The following is a 27,977-nucleotide window of genomic DNA, read 5'->3' as shown; positions in this document are numbered from 1 at the left end:
GTTAACAGGAGGATACAGCTGGGTGTGACTGCTCTGCACATCAGTGGGTCAACACAGCACAGGAAACCACTTGTATTTTTCTTGGTCTCCTGCAAATTAAAAAGAAAAGAAGGAAGGTGACTTGTTCGTACTGAGTTCAGGTAAATAAAAAGCACAGATACCAGCAGTATTCATCCACTGTGTGCTTCCAGTAAAGTCCCAGTGTGCTCAGTGTTAACCTCTGAGCCCTGGGCACTTCCACAGGGGCTGCACACCAGCTTTGAGTGCAGCTTCTGCTCAGTTTGCTTTTGCATGTCTACTGTGAAGTCCATCTTGTTACTTTGAAAATCGGTTTGGGATTGTTCCTCTAAATTTTAATAAGCCTTGCAGCAGGTTCTTAAAATCTTAAGAAATGTAGTTAGAAGCATTAAAAGAAATGAGAAAAGAAGGAAATTAAATTTAATCTGCTGCATAATTCAGTCTTCTGAGGGTGGCTGTCACTTTTTGGTCCCTTGTTGGTGTTCTTTATTTTAAAGTATTCTCCCCTGTGCCTCCCTCCAATCCTGCATCCCAAATCATAGGAAATTGCATCCTGCTCATCTTGAAGGCAGCAGCAAAAAGCATTGGCTCAGATTCTGGTGGAATCATGAAATTTTTGTGTTGCATATTCAGCATGTAAATATGCTGAATATCACAATACTGAAAGATGATAAATGTTCTTTTTTTCTTGCATCCATTTCACCGATCCTTGTACCTGAGTTGTATTTTAAATTTTTAATTGACTGCTCTTAGAGTTTTGCTCTACCTTGAATCTCAATATCTTGCACTTGAGTTCATGGTGCACAAAACAATGAGCCTGCCAAAACAGTCCAAAATGTAAAAATACATGATAGGTCAAAGACCTTAAAATATGTTTTTTAAGTATGGGGTTTCTAGGAATTTTAATAGTGCATGTTGGCAAATGTAATTCATAACAGCTTCTGTGTTCATGTTATGAGGAGGATATTTTTTGTTTGTTTTGACAGTTCATTCTTTCCTTGAATTAATATTAGCATTTATTTTTGAAAATAATGCAAATTTTTGTGAGGGTTTATGGTAAATAAGTGACAGCTCTCACTGAATTTACACCTAGGTAAGAATATAAAATAAAGGTAAATGCCAAAGGGGTTAGTCTCATGTTACAAGTGCAAGACTATAAATTAGTTGAATGTCCAACCTGTCATTTTCAGGTCTTGTTTTTGTAAATATTGATGATATTTTTCAGTAGTTTGCATTTTGTTAAAAAAGTAAATCACTTTGATGTTTTACAGTGTATAAAGGAAGTTTTTTGCCACAAATTCTTGAAAAGGATATTCTCAGGGGATTTTTTTTTCCTTATTTAATCTTTGCACTTGTAAGAATCCCCAGTGACAGGAAAACTCTTGCCAGGCTGCTCTCCTCCATTTCATGTTCCTGTTGGTTTGTGATTATAGGGTTATTGATAAGTGTTGTGCTTTTTGGCATTGATGTATTTTTCAGAAAAAAAGAATTGAAGCATTTGTTTTGAAAAAAGAAAAACACATTTAAAGAATTACATGGACTTTGCAAACAGATTTAAGGAAATGAAAGGTAGGTCAAGTTTTGGGCCTACGAATCTGACAGTGTCCTTCACTTTTAACATGTGTGCCTTATGTGAGACACATATAATGAGCCTCAGCCTAATGATGTTAAGTTAATCAGCAGTAGGAAAATGTGAAAATTACATTGTTATTAATCTTGATATCTTTGCATTGTAGTACATTTTCTGATGTCAGTAAATCATGGCAGCTTGCTTTGAGATCTCTGGTATTTGGGCAAGGTGATTGCTTCAAATACTGTCAGTTTGTACCATAAAAGTTATTTTGTGAAAAGTTTGAAGCACATTTTAACAGCCTGGATTATGTCAGGGAGAGCTTTCTTACCCTGCAGTCCTGAGTATGCCTCATGGCATTGGCTTCTTCCCCCTTGGAGGGTAGCACAAACAATGCCCCTTTGTTTGAGGAGCAGGAGATGCAGGTTGGGTTTGGGAGGGAGGAGGACACTACCCTGCTTAGGTAGCTTCTTCCCAGTTTAAAAAAATACATCTTGTGCTAAGGTTGGTCTGACCACTTTTAAGTCCCCATGCTCTCAGAGGTGTGGAGGTAAAATAATTCACGGCCCTTCCAGACCTGTTTTGGTTGCAAAGCTGGATGATGAGCTCATTAATTCCCTTGTGTCTGGGACCCACAGGCAGTTGTGCACAGGCCTGGGCTCCTCTCAGGTTCTGCAGCTGAAAACAGGCTTTTCAATTCCCCAGTTTATTTCCATAAGAGCTGGACTAGAATAAGGTTTTGATAGGTTTTTTTCTAGGAGAGCTAGTCCAGACTGCAGCTGTGCAAAGGCACTGTGCTGTGAGCCACATGGTGAATAGCTGCTGCCTCAGGACAGCTGCTCTGTCTGTCTGCACCTTATACCTGGTATTAATTTAGAAAAATCCCAGCAGCCACTGGCACAGTAGCTGTTACTGGGATAAGAGCTTCCCCACCAGATTATTTCCACATGGGGGCAGGGCAGAAACCCCAGACTAACAGCTGGATTAGAACTGTTGGGAAAGTGTTAGGTTTTTTCTTTAATACATTTAGATAACCTTAAGGGCCTGACTTACACCCAGCAAAACCATCAAGTTCAGAGTTAAGGCTTCTCACTCCATCTCTAGTACCCACTGGAGTGCTTGGCCCTCCAGCAGGGGGATTTTGGAGATCTCACACTATCCCTGGGTCCCTGCTCACCCAGGCAAAGCCTTGGCCACCTTTCCAGGTAGGTGTATTTACAATACACCTGCTGTCCTGAGCAAGGAGCCTGTGTGTTTTAACACTCCACTGGTTTCCCTGGAATGTTAATGGCCAGTGGCAGCCCAGCAGGTGTGGTGGAAAGCCAGCAGCCATAGGGGGAAGGGTGCAGATGCAGTGAGAAGCTTTAATTTTGAGTTTCCTGCCTTCTGTGAGCACGAGTCAGACCCTTAACGTTGTTTTAATGTATTGTTTGTGTTTAATTTTTAGTAAAAATTTGAACGCCATCCAGGCTACAGAGGTTGCAGTGGATAAGAAGTATAAAAGCTTTGGTTCAAGATTACAGGAGGCTGCAAGAAAAATTAAAGACATGGAAATGAGGATGGAATGACAGGCTGCTATTTTCCCTCAGAATACTGAAGATTGTAAAGCATTGAGAAATCGAATTCATGATCCTGGAAATCAAGCTCAGATTAAGAAATGTCAGGTTGGTAGGGGTTCCTGAAAGTCTTGAGTTAGGATAAACTAAGATTGTTTTCCCATAACAAAGGTTATAGGATGTGGGGGTGGATGGTATAATTTTTGTTATCTGTGTAATGTGAAGTGCTATACCATAATACTTTTAAATAAGCCAGCTAAGTGAAATTATTTTTTTAAATCAGTTTCATGTTTGTTGTGTTGAATGTCACTTCTGACCACTTTGCAGTTACTTCTCTCTGGCACAGATTTGCATTATTCACTGTAAATGCAGGCATGGAAAACAGTGCTCTTAAATCCACATTGCTTTCTGCTGCCTCTCCAAGGGTCTCCTGCAAAGCCAAAGGCACAGTGCAGTGTGACACTCCCAGATAAAAACTGAGCAGAATGTATCTAAATGTTGGAAGAGGAAGCTTTGTGTTCAAAAGGTTCTGATTCACAGTGAAACCATATCTTCCCAAATGGGAACTTCAAATAGGGACTGCCACTGGGATGAAGTTCCTGTAAGTTAACTGAGTGGGGAGTTACTGCCTGCCATTCAGGGGCAGGATATTTAGGCAGAAAGACTGTGCAACAGGAAGTCTCTGCTGAAGTTCAGAAAAGATTTCGGCAAGCAAAGGTTTGTAGGGTTTTCGTGGTCAAGGTCACTGGACGTGTTTGAGTTCTGGGGATTCTTAACAAAGCCTTAAAATCTCTCAGGGAGGGTTTCTCCTTCTGGGTTTTTTCTTTTTGACTCTGTTCCTATTTGGGGCTTGCTCTGGCATTCCCCTGAGCACCAAGGTTGCACAAGTAACTTGGTTGAAATCTTAGCTTTACTGGTGTGAGGGGAAAACCAGACCACACCTTTATGTGTTTTAGAGAAATCATTATCTGAAAGGGCTCTGTTTAGTGCTCTAACATTTCATGATTTTTTGAGCTAACTCTAGTCAGAAAAGTGTTTCTTTGAAGTGAGAGTTTTTAATCTCATCTGCTTTTTTCAGTTTGGACTATGTGCTCTGACAGAGGTGCTTTAGTTGTAGGTCTGAGGGAATCACTTGTGCCATATTTTTCCTCATTCATTGCAAAAAATTTAGTATCAAAGTTGTTTGTTTTTTAAATTTTATTTTAGCTATCATTCAGGCTTGTTATTGAAGTTCTGGCTTAGCTGTGCTGACAAGACCATGACATTTCAGTTGTTGAGTGAGCACAGTCACTCTAAGTAAAATGAAGAGGTCTTGCAATGTCATTTTTGCATTTGTTTCTAGACATAATTGCATTTTATGAAGGCTGTGATATATACTGCTTTTTAAAAAATGTGAACAGGTCGATAACGTGCTTTATCCTAGGATGTTTAAGTAAATTTAATGTGGAGTTTTATAATTAAATCCCCATTAAAGGATATAATTGCTCCATTAGTAACTTAAGTATTTTTATGTTGTATATTCTAGTGTTTGTGTCCTGTACCACATTAACTGGTATGTAGTTTATTTACTAAAAATATCTGTATGAGGGTTATGGGACCATTTTTGGTTCAAAGAAGTATCAATAATAAGCTATCTAGATGCCCAGTTTTCAAAAATGACATATTAATGTCTCCCATTTAGTTTTGGTGGCTGAATATTTCTGTAATAATGTGTACCATAAGCATTTCTAAGCTTGTCTATCATAGTACAGGCTAGGAGTGGGTGCTTTTGCAGCAGTGTAATTTCCATGACAAACTTTGCTGCTGGTGGGTGTTTTTTCCCCATCTGAAAAACGGTGAGAGTACTGCAGAGTCAGTCAGTCCAGGCTATCCTCAGATGTGGGGAGGTGCTGGAAGTAGAACAGAAAAGAACCAAATGTAGTGGCTGTTTTTCTCATGTCTTCAGGTATAAAAACCATTTGAGTAGGTAAAGAATTGAAATGCCAGGTTGCAGTGGTGCTGGGCTCTCCTGAATTGGTTGGGAGGGGACATGGAATTGTTGGGTTCAGGCTGGGCCACTGGGAGGGCAGCAGTCTCTGGAGCTGTCCTTCAGCCCCAGACCTCAGGCTGGTCCCAGGGGGAAGTCATATGCTATTTTTGTTGAGTTATGAAAATCTCTCTTCCCAGCAGCTGGTTTTCTTCACCAGATACCTTGTACAGCAGGGATTGTACTGATTTTCCATCCACTTGAAATGCACAAAGTTTTTCAGGACTTGCTTTCTGACACAGGCTGGGGCTTAAGATGCAGGGATTGCTTGTAGAAGTTAACTGGGACACTTCAGTCATTTGCATTGCTCTTGGACCAACTTGGATTGTCAAGCAATGTTTTAAAATTGACACTGCAACAAAAATATGTGTTGAAATTTGTATACAAGAAATACCTAGCATGATTCACTTTGCAGTGCTTAAAACTTTTTATTTTGAAAGACTTTACTGTACTTTACTCTTTGTTTTGTTTTTCATTATCTCTTCAGGAAGTCTTTTTTCCCCACCCATGCTTAACTACTTTCTGTAAATGCAATGGTTTAATATTATTCCCTTGAGTATTTCTGTGTATTTATAGCATATGTATTGTTAAAGGGATGCTCTCTAAATATTTTACGGATTATTTTTCATTTCCAGACTCTGTAAGGAGGATGTAAATTAAGTCTTAAGTTTGGACAGATTTTCCTTCTCCCAGATGAATTTCTTTGTCACTCCACAGTGTTCAGAGTGTGACACTGATTTAAGGAGAGACTTTTTTTTCTTGTTTTGCAAGAGTTTTCAGTGGTGGATTAAAAGTATGATGTGTTTGACTAAGCTATATAGAACTGTTTGGTAAAACTTTTTAAGTCTAAGCAGACCTACATAGATCAGCAATTTGCTTGTAAACTTGGACACTGGATCCTCAGTAAATGGAAAATTTTGCTGTTGTAGGCTTTTTTAAGTTAAATTTTAGTCTCAGCAGAATCATCATTATATATGTAAATTGAATACTCAAATCCTCACTGAGTTGCTTATTATATTCCATAAGCTCCACTCTTCTTGCAAGCCTGGGCAAGATATTTCTCACTCTTTCTGGAGCTCACAAAGGTGTGGAATCCAGTCAAAACCTAAGGGCTGAACAAGGTTGCACAGACACTTATTAGTGCAGTGAGATGTACCTTTAAAAAACAAGTGTACTATTCCCTCAGTGTTTTTATCCATCTTTCCAAGTTCAGCCTTCTGAACCTCCATGGAATTTCTTTGTAAGGTCCTGTCTGTTTGGTTGACAGCTGAGTGTAAACTTGTTCCTGTTTTATTAGCTTCAGTCCTTGAAATCTTTTTCTGCCATCAGAATAAACAAGACTAGCTATAACCTATTTTTAATCCAATTTGCATGGCCTGAATAACAAGACTCGTGTGTTTCTTTGCAGGCATTCGACCTCCGATCATGAATGGGCCCATGCACCCGCGCCCTTTGGTAGCGTTGCTGGATGGCAGGGACTGTACAGTAGAGATGCCTATTCTGAAGGATGTAGCCACAGTGGCATTTTGTGATGCTCAGTCTACACAAGAAATTCATGAAAAGGTAATGTTTAAGAGAGGCAGCTGAGGTGTTTTGGGGAGTGCAAGTGTTTTAATGATTCGGTACAGTGTTGTGTCAGCTGTGACGTGTTAATACAACGTCTGTGATGGGCTGTGCTTCAGCGTGTGCCTGGCTGGATGTCCCTCTGCTTCCCTACTGAATTAGATTCATGGAGAGAGTTACTTCTGGGCAAAATGCTATGATATGGTATCTTGGAATGCTCCTTGGAAACATTTCTGTTGCTCAGCCTTTGCCTGGAAAGACAGATCTCAAGTATTGGGTTGTCTGTGTGGGTAACTTGATTATTTCTTTGTTTAGCCAAGGAGTTGTGCAGGTTGGGTTAGGCAGCCTTGTGCACTGAGAAATGTCACTGCAGAAGAGTTTCAAAACAAATGCTAACCCAAAATTTGCGTGGAAAATGTGGTGAATGTCAACCTAAATTGAGAACTCATGCAAGAAATAAAAAAAAATCTCGATCTTCATTCATAATGAATCTGCAGAGATCATGTTTGTTGAGATTTTTAATAAAATAAAACTTAATTTATAAGGTTCAAAGAAAATATATGGGTTTTTTTAATTTAGAGGAAACCTGAGTTTTCTCAATTCCTTTTTATTTTGCTATATATCAAGAATTAAAATATGAAGAATGCCTTTTTTTTCTGTTTATTTCTTTCTAATCATGTTGAGAAGTTGCTTTTGTTTTACTGTTTTCCTATCTCACACCACTGTTAGGAGTTAATACATGGATTCCATTTACAAAAACTAAATTACACATGAAGAATAAGTAATGTAAATGCTGTTCTACTTGTGTTGGTAGATAAGAGCAGTCTGCTCTTGGGGTGAACACTATACCAGTGGCTGCTCCACCACCTGTAAAGTTCTATGATTTGCTTACTAAAATCAACATCATTTCCTCCTGGTGCATCAGGACTGGGGAATTCCCATGTGCCATGAATGCCTTGCAAAAATACAATGGGTATTTTCTGGTAGCAGTGGTGTGTAATAAATGAACTTTTCAGATCCTGAGATTATGTGCTGCTCATATTCCAGGTTTGGAAAAATATTTGAATAACTGATGAGTGACCTAGATAATCTGTTGCTGATCTTTACAACACTGCTGTATTGAGGGAATTATACTCAAGCTTGCATCTTTTGCTTTTTATTATACAAAAATAATTAATTCTCAGTGATCTCAGTAATAGAGCAGGAAAATATATTTTCAATACCTATGAGTACAGTGCCATAATACAGGTTTTCACTTGTCTAAAGGATGAGACAATCCTAAAACATTTGGGTCTGCAAGGTGATACCTTTCTACAACAAAAGTCACAAACCAGAATTCATTATCATACTGCTATATTCCTTTAACATAGACCAAGAGATCAGTTATATGGCGTGTTAAGCACTGTTCACTTCTGTGTGAAAAGTGTTCACTGTTCATCTGCACTGGAAAATGACTACTTTTCACCTATCTTTAGGGGAATATTTGTATTTTAGTACTGTTTGAATAATACATTATTTGGGAATGGTGCTTTGCTAAATGCAGAATTGTTTTCACAGAAGGTTTTAAAATGAAGAGTTGCATATTTAAAGCAGGATAAAAAATGTTCATGTATTTCTGAATGCATGTTTGTGGCCATACTAAATGATGTTGGCCTTTTAGTTGAAATACAGATTTTGATAATAGTAAGAAGAGCTACTGAAGCCATAGGCAGCAGATACAGATACATTTAATGTGAAGTTGCAGGGAGCAAGCCAGAGGCTGGGAAGTTTAGGATGGGGTAAGAAGGGTGATTGACATTGTTTGACACTCTTAGGTGGGTGACTAATGGGGCAGGGAGAATCCATGAACCAAGAATCAGATGGGGAGGAAAGGAGTGAAAGGCAGCAGAAGGATGTCTGGGAAAGTTGGAACCCATATTAACTCAGCTTGTACACTTATGGAGCCCTGATCACAGGATTGTGAGGAGTCAGAGTTTGAGAAATTAACATCTTGGAGGGATTTCTGCTGGTCATGGGAGTTTCAGGGACAAGACATGCTTTAAAATACTGTGTTTTCAGTTTTTCAAGGAAATAGAGTGGAAAGAGGAATTTATTGTAGCTTGTGAGACAGCAACGTACAAGCAAGGTGGTTTTTCATAGAGGAGCAAGCAGGCTGAGAGATTGTAACACAAAAAGAAAGGTGTAGAAGAAGCTAGGATTTGAATGCCATTTGTGTGCAGGATTTTAGCAAATCACCTGTCTGTGTGTGCTCAGTCAAGAAAGCTTTCTCCAGCTGGGTAACTGAGTTGCAGTTGTGTAGCAGCTCCCTTGTGCCAAGAGTTCATTTGCCAATCACTTCTTATGGCTGAGGAGAGTAAACTGTGGAAAATAAGTAACAAGTTGTAAAGTTGCAAATAAGTCAAAACATGTAGTAGAACTGTGCTTCATCTCAGGTGGAAGCTTTTGTTCCCCATTCCACTGCTTTGGAAAGCAGGTTGGATGGTGGAGATACATTTCCCTCCTGAAAAATCGGGCTGCCAGTACTTAAATGAATACTGACATTTACTGAGAGTGACCCAATGTTTTGAAATATCTTTGTTGTTAGGGTCATTTATTATGCTTCTTCAGAAATTTGCTCATGTGTACGGTTTGACTGGTTTTTGGTTTGTCTCCTTGCCTTGTTTCCCATTCTCCCTAGAAAAAGCAGTTTGTTTTTGAGCCAGTCTACAAGGCTGCAATGGATGTTTTTATCCCTTAACCCCTAAGTTCTGTTTTGTTGTAGATGTTGCATGTGGCTGTGTGAAGTTGAGCATTACGTTTGTCAAACTCTTATCATGGCATAACTGGGAGTTCGGATCATTGCATCCTATCAGAAAACTTCTGTCTTTTAGGGTAAAAATATTTTAAGATTTCAGTGTTCAAATTTCTTATTGGAGATTGCATTGCTGTCTGTAAAAGTTACTCACTGCGGTTAAATTGGCTTTTATTTTACAATTAATGATGTGTAAATAAGTTCTCTCAGTAACTATCTAAGACTGCTTCCAAGTGTAAACAGTGTTTTGGTTTGTTCTGCCAAAAATACAGTTGTTCATCCAAAACCAAATTTTAAAACACTTAGTTTGCTTCTATCCTCATTCCAGGTTAACTTTCGTTTTTCACTGTCTCATGCTCCGTTGTCTGTTTGCCTCTTTTTCCCAATCCCTCTTCGTTTCAGTGCCATTCACAGTTTGCTGCTTTTCCTGGCTCCTTGGCAGCCTACCCAGCACTCTGATTCCTGCAATATTGCTGCTCTTTTCCACTTCTGTACCTTTAAAGGCATAACAGACTCAAGCACACCCTTGAGGTCTTTGTTTTGCCCAAGAGTTTTTTGAGTTCATGTTCTTTGCTTTTTGGCTTTCCTGGCCTTTGTGTGTGCTCTGTAACATGGAAGTGCTGTGTAGATCGAGAGGAATAAATGTAAACATTTATTTTACAATAAATGTGCAAGAGCTGGTAATAGGCATCTCAACCAAGGAGAGAGAAAATAGTGATTCTTGCAAACCCAGATGAAAAGACAGGAAGCAGAACTGATTAGGAATGGTCTTTAAAACAAAATGTACAGGCTGGAAAGAAGTCAAGAGTTTATTTGAGGCTGAGTACATTTTTTTCATTCTCTTTTTTCTGTAATTATGTACTTTCCTACATCTTGTTGCAAATCGGGTAGAAGAAAAAAGTGTGTGGTTGACTGAGTTTACAGCTTCAAGCATTTACCCAGTTGACCAGAACACTGATGAAAGCAGTGAGTAGTCCTTGGATGGAGCTGGGAACAGAGTCTGTTGGGTAAACCTGTGCCCCAGCCTTAGCAGAGATTGGGGTAGAATGTGTTAGATCCTTTGACTCCTGTTTTCTGAGCCCAACATGAAATACTTTTCAAAAGGTTACCACATTTCCATATTTGTAGTTTTAAGTTTAAAACAATTTAAATCTGAACTTCCGGTTTAATAGAACTTGAAATTTTTCAGTCACACTTCTACATAGGAATTAAGTGTAGAAATGATTCTAGTGATGGCAGTTTTATCAAAGACCATTTCAAAGAGGAGCTGAAAAGCAACAAATGTTTTGAAACTGATACAAACAAATTCAGGATGGTGTTGTTGTTCAGCTCTTTGATTTGTCCCTGTTACAGCAATGGTTAAGTGAGATAACTTTTCAAGCTTCCAGTTCTTTGTTTAGCAGTAAAGCTTGTGTTTACACCATCAGTGCTGTTTATATTCATGATGCAGATGAAGCATTTTAGTTTTCCATCAGATTTAAATTCTCAAAGAACACAGATTGAAAGGAAGCAGCCTTGTTCTAAACAATAAGGTCTGGTTGGGAGTAAGTTGTCACCTCAGAGCTGATCCAAAACCTTGTAAATACACAATTAAAAAAAAAAAACAAACAAATGAGCTTTGGATCAGACTCCTTATGAAAGACTTGGGAAAGAACTGGGTTCAGTTGTCACCAGTGACTTCCATAACTCCATAAAATCCTTTGGTATGGATGTTCAATCCATTCTAGTGTCTGATAGACTTGACCTGAATTCAGCCTTATGAATAGACACAATTCAGCCCTATTAATAGACAAACTAACACACAGAACTCCTGTTACAGATTTTTCATTGAAGCCTTTTATTCAGTATAAACCTTTGTCAGAGTCTATATTCTCAAATTGACTTCTGTCATTAAAGCTGCATGCAATGGTCAGTAAATTCTGGCTTGGAAAGACTGGCTGCAATATAGTATTTAAAAGGAAGTTGTGTATAGATTATATAGGTTATTTATGCAGTTGTGTGTATATATTTGTATGTATATATTTTTTAATGTTAATTTTTAGAAGACTAGAAATACACTATCATATATATATGTCACATGTGTATATATATGTAGTTTATGTAGTGTATGGATATATAGGCTTTTAGAGAGTGTGTTTTCAGGAGCCTGCAAGTAAGTTTTGTTTATGTTTGTGTAAAATATTTATACTTGTATTTATGGACAGTATAAACTCAAGTATTAATGTTTAGGGGTCCTCACTAGAGAGTATCCTGGCTGAGTAAAGTTTATATGAAATAAGTGGGTTACTGACAGCACCATGGATCTTAGGAACCTAACAGGGAGCTGAGAGCTTGTAAAGAGGAGCAAGAACTTGTAAAAAGCAACACAATATAACAGAGCTTTGGAGAGCCACTAAATACCACTTGAGCACACTGGCTTTTCCTTTTAGCTTTAGTGGTGCTGGTTTCACATGGATCCTTTGCAGCGTTGTAGGGAGGATTTGAGAGCAGCTCTGAGTCTCTGCAGCCTTCCCCATGTGACAGACTGTTGGTTACAAATTCAACATGCAGCTGCTTTTTGCAAGTTAAATAAGGCAAGGCCTACTCCGTTTTGGTAAAGTCCATTTGTTCCACCCAAATGTGCAAAATATTTCAAGTCTGTTGGTGACACTGGAACATAATTTTTTTAGAGATGACACATGAAATTCCAAGTCCAAGAAATGCAACACTTTGTAGTTTCTAGAACTGGATTAAATACAGCACTTTTGAGTGATGATTTTTGTTTTTAAGATGGAGACTTTTTCATATTCAACATGTAATTTTTTTTTTATTTGTCTCTGCATTGAAGTAGTTTTGCATTTCATGTACTGTGTTATGTTTCTATGCTCTGGATTTGATCCATGAGTGTCTGGGATCAGCCTCTCATAGTCAAATCTAGAAGTGTCTTGAGATGCTCCAAGAAGAGAAAGCCTTGCTGTTTAGTTCTTAGCATGTTATGATTTATGTTTTTGTAAAAGTAAGCAAGATGCTCAGGGTTCTCCCCCAAATAATGAGATGTGTGTGTCACAGTGGTGACTGTGTGATGCTTGGCATGATGGCTAAAATAGTGTAGTACCGAAAGAAGGAGGAAAAAAAATGTAGATGGGAAAACATTTAGAAGGATTTAAAGCTTAGATAATCAGTACTCAGGATTTGTTAAATTCTTAGAACTAGAAATGTCTCCTACTACTGTGTCATCTGTTCCCTGAGAGCCTTGGTGACCTGGCATGTTGTGAAAGCAGAGTAGTCATTTTGAGCTTGAAGAACAGCAGAAAGACCTGTCCAAGCTGCTGTGATGGGAACAGCTGTCAGCTCATGGAATAGGGAATGACAAAAACTTTCAACAGTGAGCTCTAGCTTCAGCTGGAAGCAAGTCTGAAGGCACAGAAATCAGGCAGGTGAGCTCCATAACAAGAAGGAACCCAACTCATGTCCCTTGTTTTAGCTTTTGCCTCGGATCCTCTCTTCCCAGAGGGCCCAGTTGCAGTGTGGTGGAAGCAGGAATGGCTGTTGGAGGAGCACAGCTGACTCTGCTCATTCTCTGTCAGGTTTTTCCATTGCCTTTCCTTGCAAGAAATCATCAGAGAGTGTGGTCTGACTGCCACATACTCAGGCTGGTCTGGAATTTCTGCCTTGCCTGCTATCTCGCTCACAATTTTGATCTCCTTGTAATAAAATTGTTCTTGACTTTGTAAAAAATGAAATTCATTATGGAAAATGATGGAGAAAAATCACATATTCTCCCTGATTTTCTCAACGCATCCATCTCTTCTGTTAAATCATCAGTAAATTACTCATATGCACAGTTATTTTTTTCTAAAGATCATTTCATTTTCTGGAATTGTTGATATTTATGCTGCATGTCAGATTCGTGTGTTATGTTTTACTCATTGAAAGACTTGTCAGACTTCCTTGTGTGTATTTAATATATGTAATGACTGAGAATATAATTATTCAAATGCAAATAATTCCAAAAATACATTTCACTGGTTTTTTAAATCTTAGTGGTATTATTAACATTCACCAGTGCTGAATGTTTCTAACTTCAGATTTTCTGCTATTATTTTCTGCCTTTTTGGCATATTTCTATCACATGTCCAGTAGCAAAAAGCAGTAGCATAATTAAATTATCAAATTAATGTGATAAAACACACTTGCATGGTATTACATTTTTAGCAGTGGATTTCTTTGCTAACTAGCCCATAATCCTAGGAGAGGCTCAGTCACTAAAAAGAAATTCTAAGAGATTTGTCACTTGCATTTGCTTGTTCCATATCCCATGTGATGGGTAAATAACTGCCTGTGGAAATGGCTAGTGTCAGCATTAAGCTATAGCTAGGAAATATTTTCCCTTTTATTGAACACATTCCCAAGCTTTCCAGTACTTTTCTGTCTCCTCCTAGTGCCAAGCCATAACCTAGATGGGCCCAAAAAATGTGTCATAATGGGTCCACACCAGTGCTCTTGGAGTCCAAATGCCAGTCTTGACTGGCTGAGTTAATAAAATATGCATGGTTATGAAATGAAAATCTGCTTCCCAAAGTGAATCATTCTGGTACTAAAACACAAATGTCTGAGCCAGTTCAGCTGTGCTTTAACCCCTGCTGGAGGCAGTCCTTAAAGCACTGGCAGATCTGTACCCCCAAAATACACCCACCATGGGCCTTTCCAGCCTGGAGAGGAGGCTCTGGCTGTCACAGAGCCTTGGGGTGTGTCCTTGCAACTTCTAAGCTTCAGTTTCTGCTTATCTGACAGCTGCACAGATGATGTTTTCTCCTGCAGCACAGGCATCCAGAACAACCTTTGGGAGGGACGGGGGAAAGAAATGATACAACACAGAACAGGAGACATGGCTTGTTGGAGATAGCCAGGATATCATAACTTGACCTTGAGGCTTGAAGCAACAAGTGCTGCAACTGAATTTGAAGAAATTTCCACATCACTTGATTCTTGAACAACTTTATTTCAGCCTCTAGTGGGAGCAGAAATAACCTAAGGGCATTTTAGGTGGGCTTTCTGGTCCTAAGGGTCCTGTTTCTTGTGTAGGATACCTCAGGCTTGGTCCATGCCAGCTGTAATGTCAGTGGGAAAGCAAACCCAAAAACTGTGTGGGGTTTTTATTAACCCTGTGTAACAGCTCAAGGTAACACATGCTGGTGAGTGCAGTCTTTCTGATTGGGAGCTGATGGATGTAATCTCCAAAGGACTTGTTTGCACCATTAAAATCAAGGAGTTTTGTGTGTGTGTAATCATTTTATAAGATCTGAGCCTACAGCTGCTCTTTGAATTATGTTGTAGCTGCCTTCTTGAAGGATGTGTAATTTGTAATTTTTTTTGCAATTCTTACTAGTAAATGCAAATTCTGCTTGAAGGAATCTGGTCTTTATCTGAGTTAAAACTGAAGTTCTCAGTCCAGAAACAATGTTGAAATAGCATAAATAATTTTGTGAAGTATTCAGTAATAAGTGCTTTTCTTTCATTTTTTATAGAGTTTGATTTTCTTTTCTTTTAATTTTTTTCTTTATGTATTTTTAAACACTGTTGCAGATCCTGGGTTCCAGCAATTGTAATCCTCTGTGTGCAAGACTCTGCTTTGCTGCAATGATTTTTTAAAAATTACGTATGTTGATTATTTTTACTGACCTTGCATTACACTAGGAAATGCTCATATGAACAGAAATCATTCAGATGACAGAATCTTTGCATATACCAGACTCAAAAGTCTGAACAAGAAATTTAGAGCCTCTGCAGCGTTTTTATGTGAAGTGTGTCATAGGAATCTCTTGAAGTCATTACAGCTGGCTTAGCTACTGCAATGATTTGTGCATGTTTTGTGTCTTGTAGAACCATTGGGATATTAGCTGGTGCATTGAAGGTGCAAGCACAGGGAAGTGTTTTGAAGAAATAAAATTTAATTTGTCAGCAGCTTCTGATTGTCTTTTGTTTTTGCTTTTTTGGTGCTCTCATGAGTTTGGAGTTTTTTCTACAGCATTTTTGCTTTCATGCAATTTCTCATTTCTCAGAGGATTTGGATTTTCCTGCCTAATGTCAAGTTTGGCATCTCAGTTAATACCAGTTTATGTGACATCCAGTTTCCATTAGTGAGAGCTTATTTGCAGTGTCAGTAAACTGAGGGGCAAACAGTTCTGGGTTTGTGTGTGAGGTGACCAATTCCAGTCTCTGTTGTTGAAGGGGTTTGTGATCACTGAATGTTTTCCCAGGTATCCAGTGGTTTCATAGGGCATGAATGCCTGTACCACTGTGTGTGCTGAAGAGATACTGCTGTTACTCCATTCAAAGCAGAATTTCAGCTGCCTAAGCATAAAATACCCCCTGTTTGTGGGCAGTGTTTGCTTCTGTGTGTGCAGATGCAGTCCAGTGGCACTTGTACTGGGTCAGTATTGCAGAGATTCCTGGGGAATGAGGAGAGCTTTCCCTCTTACTAAGAACACAAGTACAGATCACTTAGCTCTTCTGAAGTGATCCTATCTTGTTAGAATGGAGACTTGAGATGAAAAAGACCAAGAGGCTGGGAGATACTTGGAAAAATAACCTTTAAAAAACCCCCTGAATCTGTATTTAATGCTTTTACTGTTTTTTATACTTGAGAATATGTGTATGAAATTAAGCTGAGATTCTGTGAAAGAAAAAAAACAAACAAAACTTTTTTCTTTTCTTTCATTTTGTTTATAGGTACTAAATGAAGCAGTGGGTGCACTGATGTATCACACTATAACTTTAACTCGAGAAGACCTGGAGAAATTTAAAGCACTTCGAATAATTGTCCGAATTGGCAGCGGTTTTGATAATATTGACATCAAATCTGCTGGAGATTTAGGTATGGCTATTACAGACTTTATTTTGCATCTCATACTTGCCTCCAGAAATCTGATAGCATCTAAATCTTTGTATTAATGTGTTCTGTGTATTTTATACTAGCATCATATGTAAGCTGTATAATTTTCCCATCAGAGTATAAAACTCATTATGGAGATACTAGCATTAGTTAATTAAGTGATAATATTAACAGCTTTGTGGCAGGATGACAATCTGCCTGCTCAATATAAACCCAAGGAGTAAGGCCATAATTTTTCATCCCATTCTTTTTTACTCCAATTGTATATTTTAACTACTACTGCTATAATCTAATTACAAAATATAATTCCATCACTGTGGCATACTACTTCTGTTTGAATAAAAAATGAGATCTTTATCAACTGTCTGGGACTTATTTATGATGCATGAGATTTAGTACTAAACCAGTCCATAAAATAGAAATACCAATTTTATAGGAGAATCAGTTGTTGCTTCGTCTGAATAAATTCAGCTACTAGAACTCTGAAGAGATGGTGCTTGATGTTTGACTGTAAGAAAAGCAACCACCTGATCTGTACTTTTCTTACTTTAGGTTAAACTATCTCCTACCTGTAATCTAAAGGTCAGCCTACCACTTGGAGTAAAGATTTTCTTTGTTTCTTTTCCAAGATTGTGGAGACCAAGTATTTTTTCCCATTATGCTCTGGAAAGATCTTGGAAACATTTATTTCAGTGTGGCAGTGCTTAGTTGTAGCAATAGTCCCACTGATGTAGTGAGGAGCTGTGGTGTGGTCTGTTTATCAGGTTATGATAAAAAAATATTCACCTGTTGTAATGGTGGCAGAGCCTTAACCATTCCTTTCTGAGTTTTATAAAGATCAGGTCAGGGCTGAAAGTGTGCAAGGCTGTGTTTTGCCTGTTTTAACTGGTGCCCCTGTCAGACATGGGTTGTGAGTCTCAGAAAACCTGTGTGTGTGGAGAGATTGGCCTGGGGTAAAATCCTAGATCAAAAGCCAAAATGTAGGTGCAGATCAAAGGCTCAGACCAGTCAGGAGCCCAGTTTGTGGAGAAAATCCCTGATAAGAGGAAGATCTTTGAAGGTTTGCTGGCTGTCTCTTCTGCAGGTCTCTATGCTGGATCCTAACCCAAGTTACAGGCTAAGTGCAGCCACATAATTCTTCAAGCTGGAATGCACAGCAGATTTGGGAAATTCTTGTTCATATGTTTTGGGAAGTTCTGTTCAAATGTTAAATTGCATCCTTCCTCAGCATTCAGTTTCTGCCTTGTGATTAGCCTGAGTTGTAAAGTTGAGGGTCCAACCCGTTTGTGTATCCTTTAGTTTACAAAATATTGTCCACTCTGTCAAAAGCCAGTAAATGGTGGTAAGGTTGCAGAAAACCTCTGATTTTAATATTAAGTTTGGGTGAAATGGCTGCATAAATACTGCTGAGACAAAGAGCCTTCCATTTGTTGAACTGGTGTAAGTAACAGATATCTTAAGGAGCTAATGTGAGAGTGATCTGCTCTTTATAAAAGACTTTCATTTGCTTTTGAAATGTAGATTTAGACCAGAGTCCAATGTATTTCTGAACTTCTGTAGTAACTTGAGTTATTTTTCATAGAGCTGGCACATGAGGCTGTTACCAGCTTTTTCTATTAAGCATTATTTTATATTAGCTCTTTTAATCTTCTGACAAAGCATGTAAATGTGTGTCTCTTGGATAAAACATGCTTTTCCTGCACTTTATTAATAGTTGCTTAGAAAATACGTACAAGTTGTGGGTGTAGCTGGATGCAAGTGCAGTGGGAGCCCAGGAAATGCCTGTTGACTCCTGCATTTTTCAGCATTGAAAATGTTTCTGTGATTTTGTGCACAAAATCACTGAAAGCAGTGGGAAAAGGGAAGGCAGCATTGATCAGTGGATATGAGATGAGAGTGTGCTGTCTTTTCCCATGTGAAATGTCTCTGCATTTCCTTGCCTCTCTCTTGCTGCTTTTTGTGGTTTGCTGTGTCTCTGCCTTTCAAAAATGAGCTGCTTTTAGAGTTGAAGAAAAATTGGGAAAAATAAATTCCTGCCATTCAGGAGAGGATTTATCTGACTTTTGTACCCTCCATTTCCTAAGGAAACCTATTAGGGAAGAAGGTATATTACTCCTCTTCCCAAATACATAATATAATTCTTTAAGCTGCTTTTAAAGCATAATTTTGTTGATGGCAGCTATTAGGAGACACATTTATTTAATTTACGTTGCCATTTAAAACCTGCATTGTTGCTCCATGAAAAAGACTTTTTTTGTATAAACAAATGCAAGTGTTTAATGTGAGGTTCTTAGAGGGGATGTTATTTTTCAGTCTTTCACCTCTCCCTCCCAGTCATGCTTTTTTTCTCCATTTTAAAAATGGTGAATTTCCTTCTACCATTGATGATAGCAGGATGCCAGGATTAATATTCCAGCAAATGATGCTGGTATATCTTGTAAGTCTTAAGGGCAGTGACTCAGCAGACAGGCTTATCTCTACAGCAGAGGAAAGAAAAATAGTTCTGTAAGTTCCTTGTGCAGGTTTTTAGTGATGTAGAGAAAGCTGTAAAAAAGTACTGGGCAGCACAATAAAGGCATTTGAATGTAAAACATAGATAAATATAGCATGAGCTTATTATTTGTTATATTGTTGTTGATGCTGTTTCTGAAGAGAATCTTTATTCTTCTTTGCTTCCTAAGATACTCTGGTATTAGCTGAGGACTTACTGAATATTTAGTTGTGTAAAATCCCAAACAGTAAAAACAGTTTTTGGATGTTTTTAGGATACAAAACACTTTTTTTTTTCTTCTCCACCATGAAATTATACTGCGTGTTGTTTGTTGTCTCAGTCAGCAGAACTGAGACACAAACATTTGTGGGAGCTGGTGATTAGAGAGAGAACATGCAGTACATGGAAAGACTGAAGAGAGACAAGTCATAAAAGACACAAAGTTTTTCAAGCATTTTGCTTAACTACTGTGTACTGAGTACTGGAAGGTAAAAAGCAGAATGGGATAACTTGCATGTAATTACAATCACTTGTTGCTTCAACAGTTCCTTGAAGTAAAGTAGGCTTATTCTGAGTCTTGAATCAATAATCCACCTTCCACAGTTTTCTGTGGAAGTCTGTAACACTTCAGGCTGCTTGATGTTATGCTATTTTCAGCTGGTGACTTTTCAGCTGTTAGGAGCATGGACTTATTTGGCATTACCTTTGCATACCACGTAGAAGCAGATTTTGCATTTTCTGTTGATGATTAAATGGGTTCCCTTTAATGTGGGGACCAGGAAAGGCCTGGGATGTTGTTTGTTGTAATTCTAAAAAACCTTGTGCAACGTGTAATAGATTGTCCTTTCCTGTATCATGATTACTTACACATGATGTGAAATTACTAACAGTCATCTTGTGAAGGCTTCATAAGAGTTGCTGTCATTATAAATTATTTTATCATTTTTGTAACTTGCATAGATAGCTTTTGGGAGGGTGTTTGTCCAGTGTTGGAAAGCTAACTCACACAATTAAACCTAAACTCTGATCATAAACCACACTGTTGAGATCAAGGCAGGTTTCTCTTGGTTATTCAAAGCACCAAGCTCAGTGGGAATGTAAAATGCTTACCATGCATGTTCTAAACTATCAGACATCTTCAGTGCTTTCCTTCTGTGGTTTCAGTGGCCTCTTTACTATCTGCCTTAGTTTGCAATCAATAAAAGCACGATAATTAGTAATAAAAAATAAGAGAAATAAATTGGCACATAGTTGTCAACTATTATGTCAGGTATTCTGCCTGCCATTACAGTCAGAAACTTAGTATTTGTGCAAGACACGTTGATACAGATGTGATTTTAAACATCATACTCCTGTATTGCTGTTAAATGGAAAAAAAATAAGCATTGTTTGGCAGCTGGCATCCTCTCCTCTGCCTGCAGGGATCGCCGTGTGTAACGTGCCAGCCGCCTCCGTAGAAGAAACGGCAGATTCCACCATGTGCCACATCCTGAACCTGTACAGGAGAACCACCTGGCTGCACCAGGCCCTGCGCGAGGGCACCCGGGTCCAGAGCGTGGAGCAGATCCGGGAGGTGGCCTCGGGAGCTGCCCGCATCCGAGGGGAGACCTTGGGCATTATTGGATTGGGTACGTTGGCTTCACGCGTGGTTTCATGCTCTTTGCTGCCCACTGGTTAAAAAAAGTGCAGATTTGAGCTGTAAAAATGGAACATTTGTTCACTCCCTGTCAAGCATTCGTTCCTGATAATTATGTATTATGAAATGTTTTGCCTCAAAACATAATCATTTTCCTGAGAAAACGTGTTTTATTGCTGATGTTCTCTCAGTTCTTTGAGTTTCTGTATGTCTTTCTGTTGCCATATTGCCTGCTGTCAGACACACCGCTTCTCAGAGGAGACACCATCATTTCTTTTTCCATTACAAGAATCCTGCTACCTCAGCCCCATTACATTATCCCTTATCCATTTTCATATCTGGTTTTGTTTGGACTGTTTTCGTTTTACATTTTTTTACATAACTAAAAAGTCTTTGCTTCAGTAACATCCTGCAGAGCAGTTACTGTGTGCATTTGACTGATCTGCATCTGAAATTGTATTTCAACTCTAATGAGGGGAAGAATATATGCAAGAAATATTGAAATGTTTCCAGACCTAATAAAATCACCTACTTACCTCTCTGAGTGACCCTAAATGTTTTTCAACATCCAACAGATGGACAGGCTTACTAGAGATGAATTAATTACTGTCTGTTACAGAAGTAGAGAAGAAAAACAAGCAAGTCAGTTTCTATTTAAAAATTATTCAGTCATGTGCTTGTCTTACACAGATCTGATAGACTGTGGATGTAATTGCTGTGCTATTCATCCACAGGAATTAGTAATATGATTTTGACAACAAAGCATCATATTTAAATGACTGCTCCAGTTACACATTGCTGTCAAGTAACTCCAACCTCAAACTCTTACTTTTGGATGCTGAAAATAGCCTGGTGTTACACAGTACTCATTTAAGAGCATGCAGTAAACCAGAACCATCTTCACAATCAAAGAATTGCCTTTAAAATACGATTTTCATGAAGTTAGTCATGAAGCTGCTTTCTGAAATCTGTACTAATGTAATTATGCATCTCATTTAAACACACAATGATTATTGTGCTCACAGCATCTCTACCCAAATCATAGACAGTTGCATGCAGTGTTTCCAAAATGGAAATGCATACCTGGTTTTTGACACATAAGCTTTGGCTCACATGCAGTCTGCACATTTGCTGGAGATATCTGTGCTGTTGTCATTCAGTTTGGTGTTTTTACTGAGAATTCAGACTTGAGAGTAGAAAGAAAAAGTCTTTCATCATTGACTTCCTTAAGTGAGTTTCGCTGGTTTTGTTCTTGATAACTGAACAGTAGAGAGGAATAAATGGATAATCAGATTGCCAGTATGTGTATAAAGCTTTACAGAATGCTAGGTTTTGCTTTTAGTTTTAAAAAGCAATTCTTTTGTGTGCATGTTACACTAAAAAGGCTAGTAAAATCTGTTTTTTAAGGGCATGCTTCTGTTGCAGTTATTGACCAGTCATTATCTCTAGCCTTTTGTTGTTCCTGTGTATTTCCTACCATAGAATATTCAAAATTTCAAAGAATACTAAACTGTAAAGTCACTTTTGAAAACTTCTACTCTTCCTTCTTGTGCATGTGTGTGAATAGGCACAACACTTTGAGTCAGATGTGTTCTAACAAACTCCTATGAATCTGTGTATTAATGAACAGCAAAAATGTAGACTTAGAAGATCTACCAGAATATCTGTGTGAGCACTTCAGGCATTTAGGCTGTGATGTGCACCCTTTTCTAGTACAGATCACTGCAAGAGGTTAGCTGTCTTGAGTTTCAGACTCAAACATGCATTTACAACCAAAGACTGTTGTCCTTAGGTTGTGTTTCTTCACTAGTGGCCTCTCCCTACATTTGGAGTTTTGCCTCAGTTTATTATTTAGACATGTTAGTGTCAGAAGTGATGATCCACCCAGATGCTATGAAGTGAATGTATTACACACAAAATAAACAGTTACCATCAGTTGCTCAGCCCTTTCCTCTGTTTCTGTGTCGTGTCTCAGTTTCTGTCCCTTGTTGTCAGTGTGTCTGAGATCATCTCCTCTCAACTACAACTGTGTTTCTCTATTTTTGTCTTAAGACTTGTGGTCTCTTCAACAGTGAGTTGCTTAAATTTATCACTGCTGCTTCGACAGCTAACTGCAGACCTTCTTAACATTGCTCCTGGGCTTAACTCTTTGCCAAAGAGAAACACCCTAGCTCTTGCCTATCTCTGTGCTAGGGAATGACTGTGTCTCCAAAGTTTCAGCTACTCACTTCCTTATCCACTGATCTAGCCAAGTTTCGTGACTCACTTGCCTTCTTTCCATCACCCACTCTCTTTGCCTCTCATGCATATTCCTGCTTTGACACTTGGTCTGTCCTGCTTAATCCTCTTACTCTGTGTTCCTCCTTTAAAGTTAACCCCATCTCTCATCCTCTGCTTGTATTGAGCTTGAAGATAAGCAGAGACTAACAGCATAATGCCTCCTTCATGTGCTTGTTGGATCCCATCCCTCATTGTTGTGTTGTTTGGTTAGCCCCCGAGCTCCTTGAGGCACAGCCCATGCCTCTTTCTGTCTTTGTGAAGTGTCTGATTCTTTGAGCCTTACATAAATAATAATATCATGTCATTTAACAGCTGTCTTTGTCACTTTTAATCTTTATTATTATCTGGTGTCCTATTTTTTAAGTGATGTATCACAAGTGTGGATAATAAGCCCCGCATTTAAAAAAACCAAAAAAACTACCTTTTCACCATATATATGTAGAAATACAGGGGTTTGTGTGTTTTTTTAAGGAGGAATATTTATGAGGAGCAGCATGTAAGTACTTGGATGAATACACATCTGGCCCTGGTTCTGCTCTAATGACAATTTTACAGCAGTGAAGTTGCACTCCCTTTCCCTTCCTTCTCACTGAGAAATGCTGATGACTAATGACTAATGCATTTCCTCACCCAAGAAAGGTGAAATTCTTTTAAATAAATTTGTCTCCACATCACAGTGAATGTCATCACTCAGTTTGTCTTTCCTCACCTGCTCTATTCTCTCAGTAGTCCCACTGCCCTACCTAGATGCTTGGCCAAATTACTAACCTGTGCTATAACTAAATAAGGCTTAAGAGCTGGGTGGTATTATTCTGCAATAAATTATCTACTCTTAGCAGTCCTACTGGCTCTCTTAAGGTGCTCAGCAGGAAATGTAACAGAAAGCACTCTCCACATTTCAGAGTTCTCCAAGAAGGAGGAAAAATTACCCATATTCTCCACTGCTGTTGCACAGGCAGGGAAGAGCTGCTAAGTGAAAGCACTTTTTCTTTCCATGGAAGTCTTCAGGCAGGTCATCATCATGATTTCCATGGTATCAAGGTCATTTTTAAAACTTTGCAATACCAGCATAGGATGAGTGGGCTGAGCAGGGTCCTTGCAGCTGCTGTACTGTCACACTCAGATCAGGCCATGGGCAGGGTCAAGGTCTATAAAGGTCCCTAGAAATTGGGGCATTTGGGTCGAGGGGAGTTGGGAGACTTACAGAGGACTTGAATGGATGAGGCTATAACAGGAGATGGGTGTTTGAGCCTCTCTTCTGAAACGATGAATGGATCTTCCTAGAACTTTGATTTCCTTGAAAATACACTTTTGTCGCTTTCTGCTTTTTTTGCAATTGTATACAACATTCATTTTCTGCATTTTTCTCACACTGCTGACTAATAAATTAATTTAGGGTTTTGAGCTTAAGATTTTGCCCTCCCTGGAAGCAGCCATGAATATTGATAACAATTTGATGTGCTCTTAACTTAGAGTTGTCCCAAAGGTGGGATGCTTTGTGTCCTGTATTGTCCTCAGTGTGTTGAGGTAGGTTTTGAACCACCCTTCATGCCCAGGAGAGTCTTATATAATAGAAGGTTTTCAGGAAAGGAGAACAAAAAGGTCATAGTTTTGTGGTTGTTCCTTATGTGAGATGGTAATTTAAAAAGAAATTGGCAAATTCCTCGTGTCCAGTTGTGTACTTGTTTAATGACTAAATAAGAATTGTCAATTGCAGAAGAGTTTTATCCCATAAAATATTTGTAATAGGATAATTCTGGTTAGAAATAGAGATGAGATTCCCTAGTGTTTCTGAAGGAAACTTGTGTGCCCATTGAAGAAGGCTTTGGTTTATTAGCTTGCATGGGGGTGAATGAAGTGTAGCTTTAACTGGAGAGGCTGTTGTAAGATATTTTGCTGTTGTGAATCCCCTCAGGTATTAGTGTTGTCAAGAGTGTAAAAAAAAAAGAACAGATGACAATGTTGCATGTGAAAATGAATGGAGCTGGAGTAAGTTATATGCTTTGTTTAAAAAAAATAAATATTTACAGTTGTGTGACTGATTCCTTGAGCTGTGAACATGCCAAAATTTGGAAACAATACAGTGTTTGTGTTGAAAATTTTCTAATTCAAATTTATAAAAACAGCTTGGAAAGTAAGCAAATAACATGCATGCAAGTGTTGAAATGAAAGATTTGAGGAGTATTCTAACCTGGTGTCCCCAAAGAAAAGCAGACAGCCCCTGTCAGATTGATAAACTGTTTAATATGCCAAGCACATCTGTCACTAAGCACTGCAGAATTGCTCTGTTCACATTAAGTGATCAGCAAAAACCTTTCTTCCTGTGGCTTCTGAAATATATTCAAAAAGAAACTGAAAAGCAGAGGGAAATCCCTTCAAGCACAGTGGGAAAGAGATGGGATTTCCCTGGGTTGATTTGATGCTTTTTTGAACAAACTTAGACGTTACAAAGGAGAACTTGTCGATTTTTTTTGTTTGGTTGGTTTTTTTTCAAATTAGGCATTGTTATTATGATGTGTCAAGTGATGCTTTTGAAACATCTTTATCCAACATTTGTAGTTCTCTAATGTAAATGTCTGCTCTGTAAACTTCTAACTTGAAAAGTGTGTTAGTTCTCACTCCTCAAAATGCCTGTAACTCATTAGATGTACTCAGAGGTTTTTCCCCTCTGTGTTTTACTGGTAGTGTGTCAAGGGGGAGTACACATCTCCTGGTGCATGTGGTGTGGAGTCATGCCCATACAGCACTTCTGGGCACAGCTCTGAAATCTGACAGTAAGGGAAGTGGAACAAAAAAGCAAAGTTCAGTGTCAGTTCCAAGTGGGACTGCAGTCCTCTTAACTAGATGTCATATGATCATCTGTGTTTATTTATCATTCAGGTAGCTGAATAAAATTTATTTTAAAGCCTTAGATGACAGGATTCTTGTAGGCATTTTAATGCTGGAAGGATGTTACCCAAAATGAAAGAAAATACTAGAAAGGAGATTCCATGTATTGAGAATGGTTGTGCTTCAGATTAAACAAATTATCTGTTATTGCATCCATTTTTGAGGATTAATTGTATAGCTTTTTATTAAAGCCAGCTGGTTTGACATGGGTAAGGATAAGCCCTTGGCAGGATGTGTTCACAGGCAGGGGTGTTTTGCCATAAACAGGCCCAGCAGGCGAGCCTTGCGTTACACAGATTATTGCAGATTACGTGACATCTTCTGGCATTTCACATATCTGGTGACAAAAGGTGCAAACCTCCTGCTTTGTTTCGAGGCACTGTGAAACAGTCCAGATGTACCATTTCTGATCCCAGTGATGATTCTGAGTGGGATGGGAGGCACCTCCCTTTTCTGCCCTTGCAGTTGCTGCACAAAGCGTTACGGTCTGATACAAGTGTTCCCATTGGGCAGGAGGAGGCCACCTTACACCCACCAGCTGCTTCACATCTGCTCTCATGGTGTGTTTATCTTGTTCTAGGGCGTGTTGGGCAAGCAGTAGCTCTACGTGCCAAAGCCTTTGGCTTCAGTGTGATTTTCTATGACCCATACCTCTCGGATGGCATGGAGCGTGCTCTGGGCCTGCAGCGGGTGAGCACTTTGCAGGACCTGCTGTTCCACAGTGACTGTGTTACCCTGCACTGCAACTTGAATGAACACAATCATCATCTTATTAATGACTTCACCATAAAGCAGGTAATAATCTCTGGGGGTGCCCTCCACACCAGTGCTGGTTGCCAACTCTGTGTAGCATTTATTTCTGTAAATTGGTAGATTCTCATTTGATAGAAATCTTTCTCTTCTGCTGCTCTAAGATCAAACAGGTCTATAATTGATTAGGAACTAGCTGGTTGTTTATGTATTGTTGCTTTTATTGTCTTTTTGGCTCAGTAACATTGCATTTGTGGAAATTTTTAACTCTTCTTAATATCACTCAGATTTAATGAAGTGGCACTGATGTAAAAGCACTTTTTCTGTAGTAGCTTCTTCTTTACATGTGTATTTTCAGGTAGCAATTCTGCCTTTCACTGTTGTCCCTCAGTTTGAGTTCCTTTGATGCAATTTAAGGATTATGACTAAATGGCTCCCCCCTGTGCTCAGTCCCGATGCTCACAGAGCACTTCAGGGATGGAGCTCATTTACAGCATTGCATTATTGGGAAAAATAATGTTTCTTAGAATTAGTACTAACTTCTCCATAAAGTTCTAGGTAATACACAAAATAATAAAATTATTTCAAAATCTGGGTGCAGTAACTGCTCTATTGTTGAAAAATATTATAATAGAAGCCAGACACTTAATGAAAAAGTTTGACTCCAGCTTTTTAGTGTAGGTAACAGGCAGAAGTAAAACACTGAGACATAAAAATGGAGGCAATGTAGAGGAAAGAAACCCTAAGACAGAATAGTTGATTTGGCTGTTCTTTATGTTTATATAGTGGGTTTATATGTTGGTAATAATGACAGTAGTATTCTTTTGCAGTAAAATCATTGCTTGTCTTCTGAGAAATAGTTTTTACCTACTATTGAAATTTAGAACTGAAGAACTTACTGAACATGTTCCACAGTCATGTAGGATCATGGCAGAAAACTGACAGTACAACACACTTTTGATTTGAGAGTTTAGGGATTTTGCAAATCCATCACAACATAAAATCAGGACTTGGGATTTAAAACTCTAAAAAATTAAGAAGCTTAAAATGAAACCAGAGAGACCAGAGCTCTGTCACCCTGCCATGAATATTGTCTTCTGTTGTATGGCTGGGTACATTCAGTGGTTATTACATGGTGAGATGTCTCTTCAAGCAGACATCTAGACCCAAAAAGCATCACATTAAATTCCGTGGCATCACCGAGCCTTGGTCACTTTTATACAGCAGTTGTGAAACTGGGGCCACTTTACCACAGGAAGTTTTTTGAGTGCAGACAGAGAAAGGTGTTGAACTTTGGAGAAGGCACAGCATATTAATCAGAGAAACAAACAATGGAAAACATGTTAAAACAGAGTAATACCATCTGAAACTAAATGCCTATAATAAACTCTGCACTGGAAAGTGTCTTAAGTAAGCATTTATCTTCCTATTTGTTATCCTTCATGATCAAAGCAAGGATTAATTAAAGTGTTAGATGATAGTTCTTGCTTTGGGTAGGAGTTTGGGTGAAGCACCCTGGATAGTAAAGTAGAT

General features: G+C 38.6%; 1 protein-coding gene across 9 annotated transcripts in view; it reads left to right on the top strand.

Moving 5' to 3' along the window:
• The window catches only part of CTBP1 (C-terminal binding protein 1), a 237,014-nt gene that overhangs the window by 193,355 nt on the left and 15,682 nt on the right, over window positions 1-27,977 (top strand). For 6 of the 9 annotated variants that reach the window (XM_039723848.1, XM_039723847.1, XM_039723846.1 and 3 more), the window contains 4 exons: window positions 6,579-6,733; window positions 16,236-16,380; window positions 20,311-20,517; window positions 26,275-26,489. In XM_039723848.1, coding sequence (XP_039579782.1) covers window positions 6,579-6,733; window positions 16,236-16,380; window positions 20,311-20,517; window positions 26,275-26,489 — 722 coding nt within the window. Of the gene's footprint in view, window positions 1-1,497; window positions 1,588-3,035; window positions 3,253-6,578; window positions 6,734-16,235; window positions 16,381-20,310; window positions 20,518-26,274; window positions 26,490-27,977 lie in introns of those variants that run through there. The other 3 variants (XM_039723853.1, XM_039723854.1, XM_039723851.1) reach the window with 3 other exon arrangements.

The sequence above is a fragment of the Passer montanus genome, unplaced genomic scaffold (genome assembly GCF_014805655.1).
Source record: "Passer montanus isolate IOZ18808 unplaced genomic scaffold, ASM1480565v1 scaffold51, whole genome shotgun sequence".
In the NCBI taxonomy this organism is placed as follows: Eukaryota; Metazoa; Chordata; class Aves; order Passeriformes; family Passeridae; genus Passer; species Passer montanus.
Note: the sequence above shows the minus strand (reverse complement) of the source record. Positions and strands in the feature narration are given on the sequence as shown.